The following is a 27945-nucleotide window of genomic DNA, read 5'->3' on the forward strand; positions in this document are numbered from 1 at the left end:
CAGGAATTGAACCCAAGACCCTTCGGTCCATCGGCTTACATTCTAACTACTGATTAAAACTGGCCAGAGCTTGATGTTCTTTGAGACATAAATGTTTTAATTTTGATGAAATTTTATTTATCTGTTTTTTCTTTTGTTCTTTGCTTAAAATAAAGATTTAAAAATATGTTTCTATTTATTTTAGAGAGAAGGGAAGGGAGCTAGAGAGAGAGGGAAAAAGCACTGATCAGCTGTCCCCTGCAGGCCCATAGTGGGGATACACATAGCCTGCAACCTGGGCATGTGCCCTGACTGGGAAATGAAGTAGTAACCTCTTGGAGCACTGTACCACACCCAAATAACTAAGCCTCACTGGCCAGGGTTGTTCTTGTGCTTTCGGTGTCAAATCAAGAAATTATTGCCTAATCCAGAGTCCTGAAGATTTACTCCTATGTTTTCTTCTAAGAGTTTTATAGTTTTAACTTACATTTAGGTCTGTGATATACATTAAGTTAATTTTTGTGTGTGATATGAGGTAGGGTCCCATCTTAATTCTTTTGCATGTGCATATTCAGAAGTCCTGGCACAATTTGTTTAAAAAAACGGGGTGGGGGGAAGTTTATTTGCCATAAGACTATTCCATTTAACCCATAGAAGGATTCCTCTGTTTAGATTACATAAGAGTTGACCAAAATAGGAAAACTGTTGTAGATGCTTTTCCAGCGATGACTGTACGTGGGTGCCTGGTGTTCTACCAGATGCATAGCTGAAATTATTCTTGTTTAGTAATTTTCCTGTGTAGTTCTAAATTGTTGGGAACTTGTCATTACCAGTCACCATGGAGCCGCTTGCTAAGTTATTTTTTTCTTCTCAAAGCAAAATGTCAACACATTTAGAGCTGATATTGATGGAGAAAATTAAAGGACAGAAAGCTGTTCCCTCTCATCTCTTTTCATTCTTGTGGGCAGGGATGGAAGGAAATAATCCATAAGAATAAGTCCACTGATATCCCAACCATACATTTTTCTAAGGAGGGTGTTCTTGTAATTCGCACTGCACAATGAAGTCCCTTCTCATGAAGAAACTAGAGGCCCGATGCATGAAATTCATGCAAGGGGCTCGGCCCTTGCAGACCCGGCTGCCTTGGCTGGCCCTCGCAGCCCCTCACAGCCTCGGCCAGCCCTCGCAGCCCCAGCTGCCTTGGCCGGCCCTCACAGCTTGGCATCGTCCAGAAGGTTGTTCAGACGGTCATCCGGAAGGATGTCCGGATGGTCATTCTGTTGTTCGGTCTAATTAGCATATTAGCTCTTGATTATATAGGATTGTTCATGTCAGCAGTTGGGCTTATGTGCTGCTTTGGCCTCAAAACAATGATGAAAAAAAAGTTCAAGTGGCTTTGAAGACACTGAGAGTTTCTGTCTTCCATTGGAAAATGTAGCATAATCACAGTCATTTGGTGCAAGAATCAGTTGGGTTGCAGTGGAAACTGACAGGTTGGATTTGGTGACTCATGAGGTTTTCGTTTGCAAACATCCAAACTCATGAATGTTCAATGTGAAGAGGACCTCCACGGACTTAGCCATCTCATGCTGTTTCACTAACTGAGAATCTTTTATTTCCTTAAACAATCTGAAAGTGGGGCTTGGGCATAAGTTTCACACTATGATGTTAGGTAGTTGCTCCCTTTCTTCTGCTTGGTGCTTTTCATCGGCACAGACAATGTTTGAGCTTAAGATTGCCTTCTCCATTTTCAAGTTGTGTGAGGTCTTCAGCTACTGATGATCACCAATCATTTCTCTTCTTTCCCTTTCCTCTGTCCCTTTTCTTTCACCCCTTCTCTCTCTTTCTCCTCATGTTCTTATTTTAAAATCACTAGAGAGTTAATGGATATAAATTACTAAAATATCAAAAGAGTAAACTGCCAAATGACAGCCAAAAGGGCAATGGAGTAGTTTATACACAGAGATTGTATTCTTAAAACATTTGTCCTTGACCTCTCATCTTTGATCAGTATAGTGAAACCTCAGTGTGATAAGTATTCTTGTTTGAAATCAACATGTATGTTATCTTGGCTTTCATAAGGACAAATCCAACCTTACCTGTAAACAGACACAGAAGGAATTACTGAAGCAGTGGACTTAGAGGAAACTTGTTTTTTCCATCTTGTCTGGGAGTAGAAATGATTGTGCTGAGGGCCAAGAGATTAAATTGTGTCCCTTGTCAGGAAATTGGCAAGCAGCCGTCTTTTCTGCCTGCTCCTACACGCTGCTTTTGTGCTGTGGATGGGCTTAATAAATGCGCTGTGGTGTAAATGTCACTGCTGCATCAACAGGTGGAGGTTGTCATGTGATAGCTCTTCCCCAGGATGACAGACCAATATTGGTCCTCAGCAATCCAGGGACTTGAAGCTGCACAGAGGGCATTTTTATGGTTGATTCAAAAGCAGAAATAAAAATCATTCTTTAAGGCATGGAAATATATCCATTTTCCTCTGGAAGAAAACGTAGTGTTCTTTTAAAAATGTTCCTACTTTAAAGGTAGGTAATGCTATCAAATTTGAATGACTATTTCTAGAATAAAAAATATAAATGACAGTAACCTTTTCATTCTATCTTTTAAAAAAATTATCTTTATTGTCTTAGTAACATTTTTTAAAAGTTCAATCTTACTGTTAATGAATAAAAAAAGTAAAGCAAACAAATATACCATTGTTTCCCTTGGTAAACAGCCCAGAATTATATATATGTAATCCCATGCAATACTGACAACATATAATAAAAGAGGCCCAATTCAAAATTATTGGTGGATGTAGAATTTGGTACAATATTTTTGGAAAGAAATTTAGCAATATGTGTAAAAATTCTTTAAAAGGCTCATATTTTTGGTTCAGAAATTTTACTACTAGAAATATATCCTAAAGAAATGAAGAGAAACAGTGTCTTCCAAAAGATTTCCAGTTATTAAAAACTAGAGTCCCGTTGCATGAAGATTCGTGCAAGAATAGGCCTTCCTGCCCCTGGCTTTGCTCCAAGCCACCTGGGAGCCTTTGCTAGTCTTCACTCCTGGCCTCAGCAGAGAAGCCAAGCTTCTTCAGTCTTCAGTCTTCTTCAGTCTTCTTCAGTCTTCAGTCTTTGCTCTGTGCCAGTGTATGCAAATTAACCTGCCATCTTTGTTGGGTTAATTTGCATGCTCACTCCTGATGTGGGCATCGCAGATACATGGTCAATTTGCATATTTCTCTTTTATTAGTGTAGATCAGTGGTTCTCAACCTTTTTAATGCTGTGACCCTTTAATACAGTCCCTCATTTTGTGGTGACCCCCAACCATAAAATTATTTTTGTTGCTACTTCATAACTGTAATTTTGCTACTGTTAATGAATCATAATGTAAATACCTGTGTTTTTTTGATGGTCTTATGCTCTCAGCAGCAGTTCTCAACCTGTGTGTCGCGACCCACAGGTTGAGAACCGCTATCAGGGTTGCCTAAGACCACCGGAAAACACAGATATTTACATTATGATTCATAACAGTAGCAAAATTATAGTTATGAAGTAGCAATGAAAATAATTTTATGGTTGGGGGTCACCACAACATGAGGAACTGTATTAAAGGGTCACAGCATTAAAAAGTTTGAGAACCACTGGTGTAGATGTTAAGAAAATAAAAATACCTTAAATTCCTAACAATGTGAATAGTAAATATATTATTAAACAGCAATTAAAATATTTATAAAAGTTTTTTAATGACATAGGGAAATATTTATGAAATAAGTTTATAAGAAATTAAACAAATGTTAAATATTAGAGCATAAGCTAAACTAAATAAAAAGCAAAATAGCAAAAACAAATAGCGGAAATAAATATACAAAATATGTTAATAGTCATTGACTCTATTTAATGTAAAAATCAATGTGTTGAGTTTTGTGTAGTTTGTCTACTTTTCTGCATTTTATACATATGTTAAAAGGACAATTATTATATCCATAAACACATGCACAAGGAGTTATATTTTAAAAAAAAAAGGTTGCATGGGAAAAAGACCACTTTAGAGAAATTCATCCAAACCACCATATGCTCTCTTAGCTTTCATCTTACATTTCTCCTCAGGCTCTGGCTCTCTCCCTTATGCCAGCTTAGTCTCTCATCTTCAGCCACCACATGTAAAAACACATCTCTACTAGTCCCTGTGTCTGTTGCCCCTCATCTTGGGGCACTGCTTTCTTCCCTATTTCTGACCTTGGTCCCCTCCCCCCTTTTTTTTCACACTATTTTTGCTTCCAGGTGTTTGAAGGGCCTGAGACTAGTCATAAGGCCTGACCAGTGTTTCTGAGGTTTAGAGTATGGTAGTACTGGCAGCAGCTTTAATGGGCAAACCAGTCTGCAGCCCAGCCGTAAGTGAATTTCAGGGTCCAGAATTTCATGGTGTTCTATATTAGTTTTTTTATTTCTGTGTAACAAATCACCACACATTTAATGTCTAAAACAACATATATTTAGTAGTTCAGCATTTCAGTGGGACAGGAGTCTGAGGACAGCTTAATAAAGTCCTCTACTCTGGGTCCCACAAGGCTCTAGTCAAGGCGTCACTTGCATATATTTCTCTTGGGAGCTCAGCGTCCTCCTCTGAGCTCAAGTAGCTATTGGAATAATTCAGCTATATGACTGCCAACTCCCATCATGCCAGCTGTGGACTGCTGTCAGCTCCTATAGGACTTGGGACTGCTCTCAGCTCCTCTCAGGTACTTCCCATGTGGCTCTTTCCATAGGTTTTCTTACAACATGGAAGTTTGCTTTATCCAGGCCAGTAAGACCATCTGTTTGCCTTTAAAGTTCTCACTGGGTTAGCTCGGGCCAACACAGGATAATCTCCCTGTTGACTAACTCAAAATCAACTGGTTAGAGACTTCAATTACATCTGTGGGAAATCTCTTTTCCCAAATAAAGTAATATTACCACAGAAGTGATATCCCATTATACTCAAAGGCTCTGCCCACACTCAAGGGGAAGGAATTAGAAAAGGATGTGGGTCACTGGGGATCATCATAGAATTCTGTCTATCATAAGGGTACCTTCCTGGCTATCATAGACTTGAGGCTCAAGTTCAGTATTCTGCACACTGAGTTGTGTTGATGGCCTATGAATTTTACACAACTCCTTCATATTTATGATTTTATTTAATCCTTACCTCAGCTTCTAGAGAAATATGCTCCTCTCTCCAATTTACCAGTGAGGAAACTTGAGGAAAGAAAGCTTAAAAAGAAGTCCAAGGTCACACAGCTAGAAAATAGAACTTGAAACCCAGATCCTCTGACTCTAAATAGTATACTCTTTCTCCAACATCACTTTTCTGGAGCAATCACTGAGACAGACCTGAGTTCAGTTTGGAGCCTCACCTAATTAGGGAGAAAGTCACCTCTCACCTCATCTGGGTCTGCAGTACAACATAGAACTTAAGGACAAAATCATTAGAGCCAGACTGCCTGGGTTCAAATTCTGGCTCCAACATTTACAAGCAGTACAATACTGTGCAAGTTACTTAATTTTTCAGTTCCCCAATGATCTTACCTAAAAAATGGGAATAATGAAAGTATAAGTCTAATTGAGGTGTTGTAGATTTTAAATGAGTTAATGTTAGAAAAGTATTTGGCACATTGAAGCACTATATTGGTCTTGGCTGTTATTATTATTGATCTATTATATTTTGACTAATGTATAGTCTGGATTACTACTCTACATTGAAGCAACCCATCACCTCACTTTTCTGGGCTTTAGCTTATCTGCAATTTTTAATATTATTTAATTGTCAAAAATGTAATTTATAATGGAAAGGATACATTTAAAAGTTTTAAAAGTCTATAACCCACAGGAAAGACCAAAGAACTAGTTAAGTAAAAAAAAACAAAAAAAACTAAGTTTTGTGTATTTACTTTTTTAAAATGAGGAAAACACTGCAGATTCAGTTGACTGTAGAAAATTGAGAATAAAAACAGAAACATTTTTAGTATCATATCAATTTTTAAATGGGCTTTAATTCCATATTATGACCAAGAGAAAAAGAGATGTAGTAAACAGATAGGAACAGGAAGCTGAGGGAAAGACATAGGGGATGAAAGGAACCTGAAAGTTAGAAAGGATAAGATGAAAGGGAATAGAACACCACAGAGAAAAAGAGAAAGACACTGAGGCAAGAGCAGAAAAAAAAAGTCTACTGAGAGACAGAGATAGAGATAAGAAAAAGGGGAAATATTGATAAAATTTATTGAGCCAATACAAAGACCAATGGATAGAGGTCACAAGGATGAAAATTGTGGCTCAGTAGAAAGATAACAAATTTTATAATGATTAGAGTTTTCCCTTACCATTGTGAAAACTTTACCTTTGGGAGTTTTTAGGCAGAGACCACATGATATAGGGGATTCTACTGTTAAATGAGAGATCAGAGAGCACGTAAGTGACATCTGGGACTAGTTTTTGTATGTATGCAAAGCTAGCTGAACGATCTTCTAAAAGTCTTTAAGCCTAAATTTCCCGAGTCCATATTATAATAGCTATAATAATAGTACATACTGTTGTCAGTATAGATGCTTGTGTGCCTGTGTTTATCTATATTTTATTTCTATCTATCTATCTATCTATCTATCTATCTATCTATCATCTATCTATCATCTATCTATCAATCATTATCTATCTATCTATATCTATCTATCTATCTATCTATCTATCTATCTATCTATCTATCTATCTATCTATCATCTATCTATCATCTATCTATCTTAGCACAATGCCCCACATGTGAAAAAGCTGAATAAATATAGGCTATCATCATGTGCATTCTCTTTACCACTATAGAATGCTGCTTCCAGAACAGCAGAACCTTTTATCTCTGTAGGCATACTACGGTCACCCATGCTAGCAGGCAAAGAATGGTGGCACTCTCAGAGATGCCACTTTCCATTCTTAACTGTAGGCAAAGCACGTAACATAGAGTACAGATTCATGATTGTGGCCCATCGATTTCTGAATGATCCTCTAACAGCTCTATTCCTAAACCTTTGTAATGGAGCTTATCCAGCATCCAGTATTAGCAAATCCAACCCCCATCATGGCTCACAGAATGACACAGCATCTATTTCAAATTGTTCACTCTGTAGCATGGATATTTCCTCACTCAGAAATTAATTCTTCACATCAGCTTGAAAATCCTATTGTCAAAAAGCATGTGTTTCCTGAGAGTCACTCATTTATTTTCTTGTTGAGAGGAGATGCAGATGTACCTAAAAAAACAATTGCGATTCTCTTCTACAAGTTGCAAAGATGCAGCTGTCAAAAGTAATCACTTCATCAGAAGAATTGAGTAGAGTACAAAAGTGTCCTTAGCTGCTTTATAAGGAAAACAGTAAGCTCGCTTACTTATGCTAAATGGAGAAACAGACTGAGGAAGGCCAGCAAAGCTTACATTGCTGCTACTTGGGTCATTGTCCTCACAGTGGCTCCATGAAAGCTAAAGCTATACTTAAAAGGACTTTGCTTGTGCCACCCTCCCCCCTCATTAATTTACCCTCCTCCTTCCTCTTCTCATTTCTTTCATTCATTCATTCATTCATTCATTCATTCATTCAAAAACTCATTCTTTCAGCAAGAATTTATTGATCCACTTTTATATATAACTGCCTTGTCTGAGAGGATTTACAATCTGGTAGAGGCGCTAAAATAACATGAGGACATTATTTTCTTCCCAAGGAAATGTCTCCAATCCACAATCTCTTGTTGTTAGTGTTTTGACCTCAGATAGAATTTTATTTTATTTACCAATTGCCCCATCTGGGTAATTCTTAATCCCCCAATTAGTCTTCAGTTCTTCAAAGAGAGGGGGCCTGACTCAAGCAGCTACTCCTCTCACCTGAGCAGTATCTGGCTCCACTCCATCCAACTACTTAATCTCACCTTGTGGGCATCATCCAAGCCAACTTTGCTTCCCTCTTTGTTGGGACAACTTGCTCTTTCTCCCTTTGTTCTTATCCACATTTGTGGGGTTAGTGAAAACTTTATATATATAATTAATTTCAGAGAGGAAGGAGGAGGGAAAGAGAGATAGAAACATCAATGATGAGAGAGAATCATTTATCAACTGCCTTCTGCATACCTCCTGGGGATGGAGCCAGCAACCCAGGCATGTGCACTGACCAGGAATCAACCATGATCTCCTGGTTCATAGGTTGACACTCAACCACTGAGCAACATTGGCTGGGCTTAATTATTTTTTAAGACACAGAAGGGAATCTTCCTTTGCAACAGTTTTATAGATGCTGTCCAAACTCCTACCAAAGACCTTATAAATAGCTTCTGAATCTATAAATGTACAGAGTGTCTATAACATTGCATTATTTGCTAATATTACTTAAAATATATTATTTTTCTATACATTTTATTATTTTCTCATCAGCTCATATGATTCTTCTGTTCAACCACACTGAAGGCCCCATGGAATAAAAGACATATCCGTACACGCTTGTCACAGTGCCTGGACCACTATTGAATATGGTAGCCATCAACAAATTAAATACTACTTGAAATTCAATAAATAATAAGAGATCTGCAAAGTTTTTACCGAAAGCTTACTTTAACAGCTTTCTCTTTGAAGTACAGAACTTTTGTAGAATTACTATTCTCCAAAGGGACAAATGTATCTCACTGATATGGCAGATTTACTTTCCAAATAATTCTAACATTTCAGTTCTTTACCTGAGTCTGCCATCCTCTGCTGCAGCACCTCCAGGTATAATCTTCGTAATAAATATGCCAGGGTCATCTCCAATATGGGGATTATCTGTCCCTCCGGCAATACTGAATCCCAGGCCAGAATTCCCCTGTAGAAACAATAAGTAGATATTAAATGATGTAGCTGTCACCTACACCTAGTCCCCCTTGCACTCTGTGTTATCATCTTACTACTTAAATGGAAATCAGGTGATAACAGTCTTGTGTGCAAAGCTATAAAGTGCACCGTCAGCAGACAAAGGAAGGTCAGGAAAAATACTCAAGTTTGTCTCTGCACCGCAAGCATTCAAGGGCCATATATTTTTGCTTTTAAGAAGTGCTTCCTTTATAGAGCAATTAAAATGATCATTTTAAAGTAGAAAATAAAAGCTTACAAACTGAGGAATATAGAAAGCACAAAAAATTATTACTGTCAATTGTACTAATTATAAATGTGAACAAAGAATGGAAGAAAACGAGTTATATGAAAATATTTGATTTGGTAGCATAGTGAATTTGTGGTATTTACATTTCATTATTGTCAGTATTGTTGCTCTGACCTTGTTTATACATCAAATAACTGTGTTTCTATGTATCAAGAAACTTGGACTTCTGAAGTCAGAGTCCCTTCCATAGTCATAATAAATGTAAGATACCTTGCAGTTATAGGCAGGTTTTTATTTGCAGTAGGTATAAAAAAGGAATGCATTAATTCTGCAGCAGGTAAATTTGAATAGTTTATATTCTAATAAAGCTTTCATCTTAAGTGTACATATAACCTTTTGAAATTTGTATGTAAGACAATTAAAGTCTCCCTGAAATTCACAAATCTTCTTACTTAAGATATTTCTTAATATATTAAATATATTTCTTTTTTACTTATTTCTTATTTTACATTTTCTTATTTTACATTTCTTATTTTATAGTAGAGGCTTGATGCACGAAATTCTGCAAGGGACTCGGCCCTCGCAGCCCCATGGCCCCCGCCCACTGGTCATCTGGAAGGTCATTCCAGAAGGTTGTTCCAAGGTCCAGTCTAATTAGCATATTAGCTCTTTATTATATAGGATATTCTTAATTTACATATTTCTTATTTACATATTTCTTAATATCTATCTCCACTGCTATATTGCATTTCCATATTGCATTCAGATTTTTTTCCTAATTTGCATTATATTTTAAATTGTTTCTATACAGCTAGGTAGTCTTCATAATTACCCATTTTATTTTATTATTATTTTTATAATTACTCATTTTAAATGACTAAATAATATTTCATCAAGGTCATATATCACCATTTTTTAATAGTCCCCTGTCACTGGATATTTAATTTCTCTATATACTCTTATGACAAAAAGAGCTTACTAAATTTATGATCACTTGATTAAATTCTGCTCTTGGGTAAAAAGAGATAAGGACTAAGAACCAAGTAGTTAATGCACAAGTTAATTAGGGCATGCAATTAGTCAAAAAAGTTCAATGTTAAGATAAGGTCAGCTATAAATTGACAGTGTACCATGGCAGACATCAATGTAATGTTTAGCAAATTTTATGGATTGAATTAATAAAAATCTAAATTCCAGAGGGTTGTGTTCAGAATTGTACATTTACATTGAGAAGTTTAAATTAATAATTCAAACACAGTAATGAAAATTCCATATCTTTTTACTTCTAACATCTATCAAATTTGGTTTGTTCTTTGAAAAATTCCTACTTTCACTGAACAGAGATATTATTGGTAGCAGTCATGTAATCATGAATTTAATCTTTATTAAACACCATTTCTATGCCTGGCACGAGACTAGGCCCTGGCGCTACAGTAGTGAACATGTCAATTGATGAGGCACATGAAAGGGAAGTACAGAGCACAGGACTGAGTAACAGGAGAATCAAGCATAGGGACTTTTCCCGAAGGAAAATAGCAGTTGGTTACTTTTAAGGGGGTCAGTGTGAGAGCTGGGGAGAAGGAGAGAATATTCCAGCAGATAGAAGAACATATGTAAAACCCTGAGATGAGAAAGGGGATGCCAGGCCCAAGGAACAGACAGTAAGACTGGAACAAAGAAAGGAAGGAGAGGCAGACTGGATGAGTCTTTATCATGAGATTCTCCAGAGCAGAATGTATATAAATCCATTTTTGGTTTTACGTACCTACTGACACCGGATGATTTCTCCTGTGTGACTGTCTTGAAGCTAAAGACAGGGATTAAGATAGGATGACTTTTGCCTTCATGAAATTCAATACAGAGCAGAAAAGGCAGTGATAATCTGGCATCTGGTGATCGACTACATTGTCATGTGTATAGCCACCAAGATAGCATTTAGGTGATTTATAAGGCAGTTTATCTAAGATCTAGGGATTTTGGAAAGAAAGGTAAGTATCTTCAATGTAATTTGGGTCTAGCTCCAAGAACATTGACTGGAGTACATTGGTCTTACTAGAGTTGGCACCTCAGGGATAATAATTTCTTGATTAATGGGGGGAGGGAAAGGAGGCAAGCCAAGATTGGGAGATATTCAAATGCTTTCTCCTAACAATATCAATATTTTGGAAGAGAGTGCTCAAACTTGTCATTTGACAAAGATAGTCAACATCTAGCTCTTAATCTATTTTCCTTATTCCTAGTTTTACACATTCAACCACAGGAACACTGAACTGCTGGCGCTTTCTTGCATAATCCATACTATAATTTCTCTCTGGGCCTTTACGCATGCCATTTCCTCTACCAGAAACTTCCCAACTTCCCCTTGACTGGTCCATTTCTTCTCATTTTCTAAGATAGGGCTCAGAAGGCATCTGTTCTAGAAAATATTAAATGATCAGCCCAACTCCTCTTTTCTGGGTAAGTCATTCCTCTTTTGAGTTTTTGTAGATTTCTATGCTATTATGTAATGCACTGTGTTATTTTGAAGTTATATGTTTATGATTCTATCTTTCCATCAAACTGAGCTTCCAGAAAGCAGGAACTGTGTTCATATTTGTTTCTTGGTGCCTTGTTTGGCACATAGTATTGTTAAATAAATATTTGATGAATGAAATAACAGACAAACAACCTTACCGAGAATATTCAAACTCTAATGGGAAGATTCAGCAAGAACACAACAGAAGTCCACAATGTGTTAAGGAATGCAATGTAGATAAAAGCAAGTTCATACTCTGTGGCTACAACAATAAAAATGAAAAGTCTAGCTATGAAAAGTGTGGCTCAGGTATAGGATGATGAGACAGAACTGTCCAAATTGGGAATAGGCTGTTTTGGAAGGGAGGGACGCCTCTTCACTCAATGGGCAGCTGGCTAGTCACTGGACATGAGACACCCAACCTGCTATTGAGAGTCAAGCTGGATAACTTTAAAAATTTTCTTCTGGTTCTCTGGCTAGATTTGTAAAAAGGCGTTTTTTGTCAACAGAGAAAAAGGAATGCATTAGGAACTTTTAGAGGAAAAGGTAGATCACTGTTGCGTTTTTATTTTTAAAAACGTATTTTTATTGATTTTAGGAGGGAGAGAGATATAGAAACATCAAGGATGAGAGAGAATCATTGATTGGCTGCCTCCTGCATGCCCCCCACTGGGGATCAAGCCTGAAACCCAGGCATGTGCCCTGACCAGGAATTGAACCATAACCTCCTGGTTCATAGGTCGATACTCAATGACTAAGCAACACCTGCTGGGCCACTGTTGCATTTTAAAAACTTATTATTTGAATAGATAAATCTTCGAAATAATGGCTTTGGCGAAAATGCAGCAACATTTAACCACTGTTTTGAGAGTTAACAGAGAAGATGGTGGCTCTGGCATTTACTAATATACACTGCCTTGCCCTCAAATCCACTCTGAAGAAAAAGAATAAATGGATCAAAGAGTCCACAACGAAAAGAGAGAGGTAGAGATGGGGTGTACCTGTATTTCTGGTCCCAAGGTTCCCAAAAGCTTTTGTGTTTCAATTAACACCAGTCTGCCAGCTGGGCCTGGCCAGTCACCAAGGTTCTTTAGAAGAGGTTCATCTGAATTCAACTAAGGAAATTATTTAAAGTGCTTTCCCATCTACCCCATTTGTTCTCTCCCGCCTTCCTATTCAGGCCTCTGCTAACAGCCAGCGGCATTCAATGGAGAGAGAGACACAGATAAAAAGCGACAGTGAAATTACTGCCTGCTGTTCTATGGCTAAATCACTCCAGTCCCCTGACAATCATCCTGGAGCCAGCCAGCTGCAGGGGCAGACCCCTGAACCTCTCTCCTCTGAGCAGCAATCTCTCCATGGGAATGGGCATGCCCCTGGCTAATACCCTTACATCCTGAATATTGTGACTAATTAACCAAGTGTTGATACGTGACCCAGTCAATGGAATCTGCGACATGGCATGCTGGTGAGGGCAGCGTCCGTACAGAGTTCTGGGTGGGCTGCTGTTCCCTTGCAGTTGGGCAGATTCCATGACTGATGAATGAGCCTGGCATGGAGCATTCTTCCTCCTCGTTCCCAGCCCTCCATATTAGCTGATTCTTGTCCAGGAGCACAAGTCCATTGCCTAGCCAAATGGTACTTCCTCTTTCATGCACCACACTTCCTCGCTCTCAGAAAAAGAATCAGCAAAAAGGAAAGACACTTTGCCGCTTAATTGATGATTGCAAATATTAATACAATATTCTCAGAAAAGCTCCTCGTTCATTAAAAGTGTGCTCTCCGAATGAAAATTACACTCCCCAAAAATGGGGATATAAAAAGGAGGAAAAAAAAACAAAGATATTATAATCATATGCATTTATGGAATGTTCTATTGACAAGGAATTTCTTGGATGTTTATAAGTTAAGTTACTAATTTAAAATACTGTTTAATGTAGTAATTTGTTTCTAGAAGTTTATCCTAAAGAAATCAGAGATGTGTGCAAACATTTGTGTTCAGTGTTGTCACAGTATTATGTTTCCAATATAAAAAACAAAACAAGCAAAACTCACAACTATAAGAAGTTCTCAGTCTAGAAATAAGAGATGCCTGTTTTCACTTACAACCTTTAGGAGTTGCATTTACAATGTCCCAAAGTTTGCTATATTAAATTGCATTTATCTGGAAGCTGCTGAGTAGAGAAGTCATCAGGAGATCTGCATTTGAGGACTGATCACTGTACTGGTAGATTTGGTAGCTAATCAGACTGGTAATTTGTAGAAAAGGGGTTTAATGGGATGGGTGAGTGTAGAGAGGAAACATTTTCAATAAACAAGTAGAAAGAGAATGCCAGATAACTAGAAGCAGTAAAGGGTGGTACAGTAAAGGTAGATTACTATTTCCGTGAAATAATTTTGTTCTGAGGAAAGATATGTTGTAATGTCTGATGAGAAGGAAGCAGAGTAGAAGAGATTTTAGAGGATGGTGGAAGTGGACTCAAGCATGTCTGTGAGCTAAAGTGAAGAAGTGCTTGGAAAAGAAAACTGAGGCTAGAGAAGAGATGAAGAATACATGGGAAGGAGGAGTGAGGAGTGAGAAAAGTACCTAGAGTCCAAATTCTTTGAGTCCTACCATAGATACTGGTTAAATATATGTGGTAGCTATAGCCACATCAAGGAATACAATAGTATTTTGAAAAGAAAAGATCTTTACAATACATCTTTCAGTAAAGAAAATAAAATACAATATAGGATTTAAATTGTGATCTCACTTTGTAATATATATATATATATATATATATATATATATATATATAGAAAAATTCTGGAATATGTGTCTACCAATATGTTATTAGTGGTTCTCAATGGATATGAAAAGTATAGATTTTTAAAAACTTTTGTCATTTTGAGAAAACCCATTTTTAATTTTTCATATAAATATACCTTACTATAAACACATACATACACATTATTCTTGTAAAACCTGTCTAAAGAAGGAACAGATAATAGTTTGTTTTTTGAGAACATATGTCATCTTTGGGTAGGCAGAGGGATACTATTCTATCTGAGATAAGAATGACCAAATTCCTATAGATAAAGTGTCATTTTTAGGTGAAAGAAGTTACAGGGTCATTTAAAGGTAGAGGAGAAGGAAGCAAAAGGAGTCATTGACTGTAACCATGTCTTTGCTTTATATATTTAGCTGTAAGGACTTCAGAGGGAAAAGTATAGAATAAATTTGGAGCCTTAAGTAAAGCAGTAAAGGGGTTGTAATTGAAGCTGTGTGGCAAGAGAGACACATTGGGATCAGTAAGGGTTTGTTGAGCAGCAATAAAGTGGGATGTCATCAGCATGATTATGGGATTTTCTCCAACAGTGCTTAGTAATGTTGAGCAGTGAAAAAGGAAGGTTTGGTTGCTTAGGGCTGAGGTGTGAAAATCAAATGTGGGTGACTCAATGGAATGAGGAATACAAATCAGAAAAATAGAAAGAAAGAGAAGCAAGGAGGATACTCAGAGGCTGGAATAAAAGTGGGTAGAAAGACTGAGAATCATAGAAGGTCCAAGTATAGGTTTAAGGGGAATAGGGCATAGAAGAGGGGGCAGCAGGCTGTGCACACTTTGGGGTTTCAGGGTCAAGATTTAGGAGAAGAAATACTCACTGATAGTCATGTGAGGGTTATAAAGGTCATGTGGGTGTAAACATGATGATTGGGTCACAGTACTTTGTGGCCAACACTAAAGTTTCCTTGGAAGATAGAAAGAGAAAAATGGAGAAGAAAAAATGGCAGAAAAATATTCACTGAAAGTCAGAAAAGACCTAGAGTAGAGATGAAAAGGGAGTGGAAAGTAAGACAGTGTGGCAGACAAGAGAGTTCCAAGTAGAGGAACAAGATGTGCTAAACCCTAAAAAGAAGAAAGTGATTGACTTGGTCAAGGAACTAAAATGAGACCAGAATAGCTATAGAGTGATAAGGAAAGTAAGGGAGAGATGAGGTTAGAGAAGGTATCAGGGGTCAGATACTGGGGCCAGTAGGATATATCATAAGGTTTTAGGGTAATGATGATTTCAAACAGGAAAGTAACAGGGTCTGATTTAGTTTAAGATTACACTTGTTGCTGTTTAAAAACTTATTGGATAGCCTTAAATGACAAACCTACAGCCAACATCATACTCAGTGGGCAAAAACTAAAACCATTTCACCTAAGAACAGGAATGAAAAAGAGATGCCCACTTTCACCACTCCTGTTCAACATAGTACTAGAAGTGCTAGCCATAGCAATTAGACAACAAAAAGAAATAAAAGGTATCCAAATTGGAAAAGAAGATGTAAAACTGTCATTATTCACAGATGACATGATACTGTACATAGAAAACCCTAAAGACTCCATTAAAAAATTACTAGACTTAATAAATGAATTTGGCAATGTAGCAGGATACAAAATTAACACCCAGAAATCTATGGCATTTTTATACACCAATACTGAACTTACAGAAAGAGAGATTAAAAAAACAATCCCATTTACCATCACAACAAAAAAATTAAGATACTTAGGAATAAACTCAACTAAGGAGGTAAAAGACCTGTACTCGGAAAACTACAGGACACTGAAAAAAGAGATAGAGGAAGACATAAACAGATGGAAGAACATACAATATTCATGGATTGGTAGAATCAACATCATTAAAATGTCCATATTACCCAAAGCAATCTATTGATTCAATGCACTCCGCATTAAAATACCAATGGCATATTTCACAGACCTAGAATGAACTCTCCAAAAATTCTGGAATAAAAAAAGACCCCAAATAGCTACAGCAATCCTGAGAAAGAAGAACAAAGTAGGAGGGATCTCAATACCAGATATCAAGCTGTATTACAAAGCCACTGTTCTCAAAACTGCCTGGTACTGGTACAAGAACAGACATATAGACCAATGGAATAGAATAGAGAACCCAGAAATTGACCCAAACCACTATGCTCAATTAATATTTGACAAAGGAGGCATGAACATACAATGGAGTCAAGACAGTTTCTTCAATAAATGGTGTTGGGAAAATTAGACAGATACATGCAAAAAAAATGAAGCTAGACCACCAACTTATACCATACACAAAAATAAACTCAAAATGGATAAAGGAGCTAAACATAATATGGGAAACCATAAAAATTTTAGAGAAATCCACAGGCAGCAAAATCTCACACATATGCCAAAGCAATATCTTTACTGATACAGTTTCTAGGGCAATGGAAACTAAAGAGAAAATAAACAAATGGGACTACATCAAAATATAAAGCTTCTGTACAGCAAAAGAAACCATTAACAAAACAAGAAATCCCACAGCATGGGAGAACATATTTGCCAATGTTATCACCCATAAAGGTTTAATCTCCAACATTTACAGGGAACTCACAACTTAACAAAATGAAGATAAACAACCCAATCAAAAAATGGGCAACAGACCTAAATAGATACTTTTCAAAAGAGGACAGAAGGAAGGCCAAGAGACATATGAAAACATGCTCAAAGTCACTAATTATCCAAGAGATGCGAATCAAAATGACAATGCAGTACCATCTCACACCTGTCTGAATGATTATCATCAACATATCAACAAATGACAAGTGTTGGCGAGGATGCGGAGAAAAAGGAACTCTCATGCACTGCTGGTGGGAATGCAGACTGGTGCAGCCACTGTGGAGTTTCCTCAAAAAACTGAAAATGGAACTCCCATTTGACCCAGTGATTCCACTTCTAGGAATATATCCCAAGAAACTAGAAACACCAATCAGAAAGGATATATGCACCCTTATGCTCATAACAGCACAATTTACAATAGCTAATTTTTGGAAATAGCTTAAGTTCCCATCAGCAGATGAGTGGATTAAAAAACTGTGGTACATCTACACAATGGAATACTATGCTGCAGTAAAAATGAAGGAATTCTTACCCTTTGCAACAGCATGGATGGAACTGGAGAGCATTATGCTAAGCAAAATAAGCCAGGCAGAGAAAGATTAATATCACATGATCTCACTCATTTGTGGAATATAATGAACAACATAAACTGATGAACAAAAACAGATCCAGAGACAGAGAAACATTGATCAGACCATCAAACCTCAGAGGGAAGGTAGGGGAGGGTGGGGTTAAGGGGGAGAGATCAACCAAAGGACTTGTATGCATGCATATAAGCCTAATCAATGGACACAGACACCGGGGAGTTGAGGGCATGAGTGGGGGGCTGGGGGGCAATGGGGGGATAAGGACACATATGTAATACCTTAATCAATAAAGAAAAAAGAACAAGAAAAAGAAACTTATTGGAGAGAGCCAAAGGGGGGAATAGGAAGACCGGTTACAGCATCCAGATCAGAAATTGGTGGCAGCTGGTAGGCTGAAAGTAGGGGAATGACAAGATTTGAGAGATGACTTAAAGGTAGAATTGACAGAACTTAGTGAGGGTTAGAATGTGGGAGGGAAAGAGAAAAATCAAAGATGATGCATAGCTGGACAGGGCTGCCATATATGAGATGGAGAAGACTGTGAGGGGGTAAGGAAACCAGTTTGGGAGAAGTAAATCAAGAGTTCAGTTGGGATTCCTTTAAGTTTGAGAGATCTATTGGTGTCAATGGAGTGGCAGAAAACTTACTGAGATATTGAGAAAGAATGTCAACAATAGTGAACACTTTATTGTGTGTGTCACTGACCTTACAACTAACTCCCTCCTTAAGAATAGTGAAGAGACTGGCAAGAAAATAGGTGGGTAATTGCAGAAATATCAGAAATAAATGCCTGACTGTTAATTTTCTTTAATCCCCACGGCAACTCTTTGAGGGTATAATGTGAACATTTTCTGAATGTAGACCTAGAAATATGGGATTTCTTGGAGAAACCAGGTTTTCTTAATAAGGGATGACATGATAAATGTGATGTTTTACTGTGATTAATTCAAGGACAGTGTGCAGGCTGAATTAAGACAAGGCCGAGTGGATTGAGTTAGAAAGCAAGAGGAGTAATTTGGCATCAAATATAATAGTTAAGCTGTTAATTCTTAAGATCTGATTTAGAATGCTGTGACACTCCAACTATAATATTATCAAGGAACACAGATCTTGTCCCTTACAATAGTATTTAATGAAAATGCCATTAGAAGTTAATATATACTTGTCAGCAGCTCCCAACTTAGTCTCAACTTTTTGGTCATTTTTCCAATGTTAGTGAGTAACAATGGAGTCCCTTTCTTATCACCCTATCGAGCTTTCTACTTACCATGACATCTCTGCTTGTGTCCTCTGAAAGTTTCTGGCATATGAAGGATTAAAGTATATATATATATATATATATATATATATATATATATATATATATATATATATATATATAATTTAGAATAGTTTGGGTGTATAGAAAATAAGAAATAGAGAAGTTCATGAAGCAGTCAGTTATCACATCAGGAAATCAGGAGTCAGCCTTGTCTCCTGCCTGTCCATCAGTCCTTGCATTTTATTAAATGCCATGTCTTGTTGATTCTACCCATAAATAGCCATCAAATCCATCCAGCTGCTCTCAATTTCTATTATCACTATTCCAGCTTAGAACTTTGTTAGTTTTCCCCATTGATCTTCTGGCTTCCAGGCCTTACTCACTTCTCTGTCTTCATTTTGGAATGTGCTTAAAATAATGGATCTCAAACTCAAATGCTATAAAGGCAGACAAGGTATATAGGAGGGTAAAGGGGACCCAAAAGACATAAAAAACAGAGCAAGAGTGTGGTTAAATGACAGCTGGTCTTCGTATTGGAAATAAAATAGGGAGAAGTGGGGATTGAGCATATATCTAACCTAAAGGGAAGAATACTATTCAGCTCTCATAAATGATGGATACTCTAGAATGGGTGCCTAATGTTGGAAGATTATTTTCCCCCACTCCCCTGAGGGAAGCCAGGATTCAAATTTTCTTAAGTAAAATACCAATTTTTAAACGTTGGAAAATTATATATGCCTTTAGTCAATTATGCTCCCTGTAGTTGGCAGTTTGTGAAGCATATTCCATGACTGCCACACAAGTCAACATAGTGAGAACTAAAGAAAATACACCTGTAAGTCAGAGATATGATCTAAGGGTCACTATTTCATAAACTGCTCACTATTTAATGAACTCGTACCTTCTTCTGTGTAGCCTTATATACCCATTGGCAGCAGGCAAAGAAAAGTGCCTGACCCAGAATATATGCTCACTTTCCCCTTCACTTCACTCTGTGTCTGGTTCACAAGTTTATTATTGCTCAAGCACATTGTATTATACTTGTTTATGTGTTTATCTTCCTTATTCTACTGTGTTTATCAATCCAAAGCACCAAAACGGTGTTATTCATTTTTCATGCCAGAAGTATGTAGCACTTATACTGAAAAGAACAGGATATGCCCTGGCTGGTCTCACTCAGTTGATAGAGCATCAGCCCTCAGACTGAAGGGTCTCAGGTTCTATTCCCAATCAAGGGCGTATACCTTGGTTGCAGGCTCAATCCCCTGCCCTGGTTGGGTGTGAACAGGAGGCAACCAATCTCTGTGTCTCTCTCACATCTATGTCTCTCTCCCTCTCACCCCTCACCTCCACTCTCTCTAAAAAAAAATATCAATGGCAAAATATCTTCTGGTGAGGATTAAAAAATAAATCAATAAATAAAAATAAATAAATACATCCTATATAATAAAAGGCTAATATGCAAATCGACTGAACAATGGAATTACCAGTCGCTATGATGCACACTGACCACCAGGGGCAGACGCTCAATGCAGGAGCTGCCCCTTGGTAGTCAGTGCCCTCCCACAGGAGGAGTGCCACTCAGCCAGAAGCCGGGCTCACAGCTGGCAACCGCAGCGTTGGTGGTGGGAGCCTCTCTCACCTCTGGGGCAGCGCTAAGGATGTCCAACAGCTGGCTTAAGCTGGCAGTCAGACATCTCCTGAGGGCTCCCAGACTGCAAGAGGGTGCAGGCCGGGCTGAGAGACCCCCTGCCTCCAGTGCACAATTTTCGTGCACCAGGCCTTTAATCCTACCTAAAAAAAAAAGGTAATATGCAAATTGACCGTACCATCGACACACCCACAAGTCATGCCCACGAGCCACGCCCATCAGCCAATCAGAGCAAGTATGCAAATTAACCCAACCAAGATGGCTACAGCCACAGAGAGCAAGGTTTCCAAGCTACAAAGTTTCAATTATAGAAGGTAAACAAATTCAAACAGAAATGGCGGCAGAATGGAGCTTGAGAGAGTAAGCCAGGGTTGCCGGCGGCAACAGGGGAAGCAAAGCTTTCCGCACACCCTGGCCGGGCCCAGCCTCTGCTTAAGGCTACAAAGTTTCAATTATAGAAGGTGAATTAACTGCCACAGAAGTGGCTGCCAGCCGCGGAGGGAGCAGCAGGCTTGGCTCCGCTCCAGGCTACAAAGTTTCAATTGTAGAAGGAAAATAAATTCCAGATACCAGGGCCTCCGCTTGGGTTGCCAGGGGGCGTGGCTGGCCTGCAAACCACCACAGGCCCCTCACTCAGGCCACCCCACGCCCCAAGGGAACCCCCACCCTGATCTGGGACACCCTTCAGGGCAAACCAGCTGGCCCCCACTTCTGCACCAGGCCTCTATCCTATCTAATAAAAGAGTAATATGCAGATTGACCATCACTCCAACACACAATATGTCTGCCTCCATGTGGTCAAAGATCCTGCCCCCATGTGGACAGGATGGCCACTACAAGATGGCCAGCAGGAGAGGGCAGTTGGGAGGCACCCGGCCTGCAAGGGAGGGCAGTTGAGAGGGACCAGGCCTGCAAGGGAGGGCAGTTGAGAGGGACCAGGCTTGCAAGGGAGGGCAGTTGGAGGTGATCAACCCTGCAGGAGAGGGAAGTTAGGGGTGACCAGGCCGGCAGAGGAGGGAAGTTGGGGACAAACAGGCTGGCAGGGGAGCAGTTAAGCATCAACCAGGCTGGCAGTGGAGTGGTTAGGTGGTGATCAGGCTGGCAGGCAGAAGCGGTTAGGGGCAATCAGGAAGGCAGGCAGGCAAGCGGTTGGGAGCCAGCAGTCCTGGATTGTGAGAGGGCAGTCGGACATCCCTCCAGGAGTCCCAGATTGGAGAGGGTACAGGCTGGGCTGAGGGACAACCCCCCTCCGTGCATGAATTTCGTGCACCGGGCTTCTAGTAAATACATAAATAAATGCTTTTATGAACTTAACTGAATTGCTTCCTTTCCCTGTAATGCTTCTTATTTTCTGCTGTTGTAGAACTCCTATTCAAACATCAAAAATCATTTCAAATGCTATCTGTAATGTTTTCTTTAATTGCTTCAGGGTGGTTATGAATGTCCTTTCCTATGTGATTTCATTCATAATGTGACTAAGACAAAAAATAACTTATTTGAATATGTGTCTCTCTTCCTCTAGATTCTTAGTAGCTGAAGGTAGGGGCCACACTATATTTGCAACTGTATTTCTAGCTCTCAATCCAATTCCTGCTGACAGAAAACACTTAGTAAATTTTTGCTGGATTAAACCAACTGAACAATACTTGAAATAAATTGTATAATGAGATAAAAAGGAAAGGTAGAATGAAGGGGCTATAAAAGGGGGCATTTGGTTTTTATGTAAAAGTGCTAAAGATTGAATCACCTAATTACATATTTATTTGAGTTTCTACTATGTGCTCAAAATTGTGTCAAATTCTGGGAACAAGAGAAAAGAAAAGACATGGTCCTTTTTCTCAAGGAGCTTATAGTCTAACTGGGTGGATGTGCCATATATATACAGGAACAGTATGGCTGTGGTGCAATATTTCAAATTTATCTTTGGCTGTTCCTCTCCCTGGGCCCTCTCATCCATCATTTGCCAAGTTCTGTTGATTCTATCACTTGAAGGCCCTTTGTTTTTAACCTTTTATTTCTATTTCTACTGCCTCTATGCTAGTTAATTTTCTCATTTCCTATTGCCCAGGATATTGCAAAATGCCAACATCTGAGAATGATCACTTAACACACCATTGCTTTTGATTCATTATATTTCAAAAGTATAATTTTCCTATATTTTCTCAAATAACAATTGAGATATTTTTTCTATTCAAATATTCAAAAAAACACACAACAACACAAAAAACCAACAACTGTTGAACAAAGCAATCTTATTCTTTTTTCACTCTTCACTGAACCATGAGGATTTTTTTAAAGGATGATTCCTAGAGTTGTTTTTTTTTTTCCCCTCTTAATTTCTGGCAGTGTACACTTAATCTTTCTTCTTACTATTTCTTGGCAGTATTGTACTTGCTTTTAAGGGATTTAAGCCATAAACTTAAATCCCTTAAAAATAACTCTCCTTTGAAATGTAACGGGAATAACCAACTGGGACTCTGACATGAGCCTTCAACCCATACCCCTACCTCTACCAATCTTGACTGGGTCAAGAGGAATGGAAATGGGCACTTGCTACCAGCTTGCCAAGAACCAATTCCAGCATGTAATAATTATAAGAGTTCCATCAAAAGGTTGATGGGACTTGGGCAGCTCAACAAGGGTGAGCCACATATGTAGTTTACCTGTTGGAAACGGCTAAATAGGCACTTCCCCCAAACCTGAATAGGATAATTGTTAACTGCCAGACAGCTCAGGGCATTTTATTGCCTCCTGTTGGCCAAACACCTGAACAGCTGTAGGCTATTCCCTAAACTGACAATATCCTTTGATACCTTACCCTTTGAAGTTTATATGCCCACCTTGCCTTAGGATAAATCATGTGAATAAATGCAGGGGTCCTTGGTCAAGGGGGAGTCTTCAGTTCCCTTTAGCTGAAGCTCCTATGACCTCTAATGCCTTTCAAAAGTATCTTTCGTCCTTGGACTCTTTAATCATCTACGTGCAGCCCCTTTCTCCAGAATGCTGAACCCTTTGTAAGGCTGGGAAAAGAACCCCAGCACCAGCTATTAGGTGCCACTCTTGAAATGGATTAAGAAAACAAGTTCTGGAATCATTCCTGCTGTGTTTACATTCTAGCTCTACCACTTTCTGGCTTGTGATCTGAACAAGTTCTATGACCTATAGTTTCTTCACCTGAAAAGAGAAATAATGTAGCTTTGGGGCTGGTTATAAACCAGCAGTACTCAAAGTGTCTTCATGATCAAAAGTATTTTCATAATAATAAAATGTTATTTGTCTTCTTCACTGTGTTTACCTTTGTACTGATTGTACAAAAGCATTGGTGTGTAAAACTGTTGGTGCCTTAGTAAAATCAAGGCAGTGGCACCAAAGTATACTGGTAATCACTGTAAACATATTCACAATTTTAACAAAAGCAAACATATTCACAATTTGAAAATTCAGTAAACATATTCACAATTTAAAAAAAAGCAAAATTCACTTAAGAATATCTTTGATGAATCAGTAAAAAGTATTAATTTTATAAAATCTTGACCTTTGGGTTCACAATGTTAAAATATGTGTAATGAAATGAGAGGTTTGCCTAAAGCACTTATGTATATTGTATACAGGATGGGGCAAAAGTAAGTTTACAGTTGTAAAACACAGTTTATTCTTGTATTTTTATTAATTATTGTATTATTTTTCATATGAACAACTGTAAACCTACTTTTGCCCAATGCTGTATGTTTTCTCAAGGAAAAATATTTGTGCAATCATTTGAATTGCAAGCTAAAGTAACATTATTTTTGCTTAATACCATATTTACTTGAAAGAATGACTGGCATGCAAACTGATTATTCAGTCTTGGGTATTTGGGCACCTGAAAATTAATAAAATGAGTTTGTTTTATAAAAGAAACACACACACAACTAATGGTATTTGTTGAAACTGTAAAATTTGAGCTTTTAAGCAAACATTATATTTTGGATGCCTTTCATTTATCACCATGTGTCTCACAGTTTTCCAAGCCTTAAAGACTTTCCTAATGGGATGTCTGGAAATATTGACAAATAGGAAGTTTTGGTATTGTGTAATGAAATATGTCAACATTTGAATGATCTGTATAAGTCAGTAAACCAATATTTTTTTAACTAACCAACACATATTACAAACCCATGCATGAGTAAAAATTTCCTTTAAAGTATAAGGTAGATGAACAAATTGTAAAGTTACATAGTAGAAAAAGTTTATTAATATGTTTTCAGATTCCAAAAGGCAAATAACTAAAAAAAAGAAGACCATTTATTGATTGGATGAATGTCTTCATGACTCACTCCTCTAAATCTGGTGGCCTCTACTCCCAGAAAGGTTGTAAGGGCATTTGTGAGGCAAACATGGAAGGAAGTAGAACTAGCACCCCAGAACTGGAGTCAAGATATCTGTGTTCTAATCCCAGTCCTCTTGTTACCTAATTGGCAATTTTACCTTGAGCAAATATTTTTAATTTTGCTAAGTTTCTTGCTTGAAAAACGAGGTGTTAGATCAGATGCTATACTAAACAAATGGAAATCAAAACAAGAAAACCTATTATTTGTCAAATTTCCGTGTAACATCAAAGAAGAATAGCCATCATCACCTGAAAAGGCTATGGAAACATTTCGCCTTTCTCCATTCATATATCTGTGAGAGAGCCTTGCTTTCCTCATTTACTACAACTAAAAGAACAACTAAAATGAAGATGTGCTATATTAATCTAAACATAAAAGAGATTTGGAAAATGTAAAACAATGCTCTTCCTTCTTCCTCTCTACTCCTATTTATAGTCTCCCAAACACAATCATTATACTTCCATCTTCATGCCTTCTCCCCCATTCATCTAAAATCAGCTCCAGCATCATCCGTCCTGTGAAGGTTAGGTGACTCACCAGAGGGTTTAGATAGACTTTCTTTGTTCTCCCAGAGTACACTGATCTTGCTTCTGCTGCCATAGTTTTCACGTTACATGATAAACGTTGGATTCACAGGAAAGGATCTATGTTAATTTTACTTATATGTTCATAGTAAATAGGCAGTAGGTATTTGCTGAATAAATAAATAAATGAGAGCTTTATTTTCATTGATCATTACTATGCTAAGGCTAAGCACTTTATGGGCTTTCTCTTAGTTATTCCAAAAAAATATATATTTAAATATCTGTTTCTTTCTATTTGTTCTTGTTTCTACGAGTTACAAAAAAATTTGTTCAGCCTCCTGCTGTATCAAAAGGTGCACTGGAATAATAGTTTGCCCAATAGAAGCCTGAAGGAACTAATTCTCCTCCATGGTTTCCCCTGAACTCCTTAATCACAGGCAGAACCCATTCAGACTTTAAAAGAAAATGAGTCTTGAAATCTAATTTATATTCATTTTAGGGTTTCCTCTCATTTATTAAAGCCCCGCCTAAATAATTTTTCTCTGAAGAGTCCATATTTGACTAAGGATTTAAGAACACAATATAAAACATTTAGTTCTCAGCATCAACTGTGGAATACATCTACATCCCAAGGTAAAGTAAATAAACTGAATTGGAGTGCACCATAGAGAAATATATTTCTTTAGAAGGTACTTAAGTAGAATGTAAAATATCTTGTTGGTTCTTTACTTATCCTTTAGAAACAGAAACAGAAATATGGTGTATTTACTTTCTTCTATTTTGCAGTGGAAATAAATTTTATTTTTATGTCTCGGGCAACAAAGATATTTTACATTCACTTCTTTGATTCCCTAAAATATCTTTCAGACACTGAAGTCCAAGGGTAAGCAGAGTTGACAAAAAATGTTGGTCTATCATTGTATTTTAGGCAGGTTAATAATTCTCATTGAGGCCTCAGTATGACTTGCCACATTCTGCCACTTTCTTTTTTTTAATTTTTTAATTTATTTTTTATTGATTAAGGTATTACATATGTGTCCTTATTCCTCCATTGCCCCCCCCCCCCTCACTCCCATTTATGCCCTCACCCCCCTGGTGTCTCTGTCCATTGGTTATGCTTATATGCATTCATACAAGTCCTTTGGTTGATCTCTTCCTCTCACCCCCACCCTCCCCTACCTTCCCTCTGAGGTTTGAGCATCTGATCTATGCTTCTCTATCTCTGGATCTGTTTTTGTTCATCAGTTTATGTTGTTCATTATAATCTGCAAATGAGTGAGATCGTGATGGAGCTGGAGAGCATTATGCTAAATGAAATAAGTCAGTCAGAGAAAGATAAATATCACATTCTGCCACTTTCAATCCTTTGTGAATACACTTCAAAAGAACAACGTGTTTATAAAGTCCTCTAATATCTGCCACATCACAATAAATGATGAACCAACTTCCAGAATGTTGGCTTTGACCTCAAGCAAGTTATGCAATAATGCTTCCTTGAAAGTTTTTGTGCATGCAGCTCCTTCTCTCCCAGAAGATATGTCTGCCAGATGGCAAAAGTGACAATCTTAGAAAAAAGTGAAAGCTGAGTTGGAAACAGCAGCTTTTTTCAGAAGGTCAGGGCACAAATCTCTGGTGGCAAAGCATAGCACAGCATTTTAGAGACAAAACCTTATTACCCAAATACTGCACTTAATGTTGGATGGGAAGTATGTTTGCCTATGGGTATATTTTCTGTCATCCTAGGGTGAGGCCAAAATTGAAACTACCATGGAAAAGTAGGGGCAGATAAGACCATATGCAGATGAGGGTTTTAGGATTCTACCATCAAATTCATACATGTATGTATAAATTTCACATATATTATATACATATGATATATTCAGATATATCATATGTGTATATATATGTGTGTATATATTATATATCCTACCTAATAAAATAGTAATATGCAAATTGACTGCACCTTCGCTACGCCAAAGCCACGCCCACCAGCCAAAGCCACACCCACCAGCCAATCAGGGTGAGTATGCAAATTACCCAACAAAGATGGTGGTTAATTTGCATACACTGAGGGAGGGAGGAGTGAAGACTGAAGACAACTTAGAAGGAAAAGGGAGGAAAAGCAGAAAGCAAGGTGGCTGCCAGAGGGAAAGCCGGGGCGGGGCGGAGCGGGGCGGAGTGGGGGGGGTGCGGCAGTGGCAGCGCACGCGGCCACAGCAGCCGCTTTCAGGATTCTTCCTGCAAATGGGCTACTAGTATATATATATATACACACACACATACACACATAGTACAATGAAGTACAATGTTATGAATACATAATTAGGCATATCCCATTTAAATGTCACTTCAGGACATAGAAACCTTCCCCTAAAAGGCACTGGTAGAGTTGCTTACACATTTGAAACATTTTTCCATAACCAATTCTCATGGCAGGTCTGAACAGCTTGCATTTTATAAGCCAGAGTGTCCAGGAAAACATCTGGATAAAGAAGAGATTTCCAATTGCAGGC

At 38.0% G+C, this 27945-nt stretch overlaps 1 protein-coding gene across 19 annotated transcripts in view; it reads right to left on the reverse strand.

Moving 5' to 3' along the window:
- The window catches only part of DLG2 (discs large MAGUK scaffold protein 2), a gene marked incomplete at its 5' end in the record, with an annotated part of 1931014 nt that overhangs the window by 561364 nt on the left and 1341705 nt on the right, over positions 1-27945 (reverse strand). For all 19 annotated transcript variants that reach the window (XM_079787296.1, XM_079787299.1, XM_079787298.1 and 16 more), the window contains one exon: positions 8722-8846. In XM_079787296.1, coding sequence (XP_079643422.1) covers positions 8722-8846 — 125 coding nt within the window. The remainder of the gene's footprint in view (positions 1-8721; positions 8847-27945) is intronic.

Source organism: Cnephaeus nilssonii (genome assembly GCF_951640355.1).
Source record: "Cnephaeus nilssonii genome assembly, chromosome: 13".
Classification (NCBI taxonomy): Eukaryota; Metazoa; Chordata; class Mammalia; order Chiroptera; family Vespertilionidae; genus Cnephaeus; species Cnephaeus nilssonii.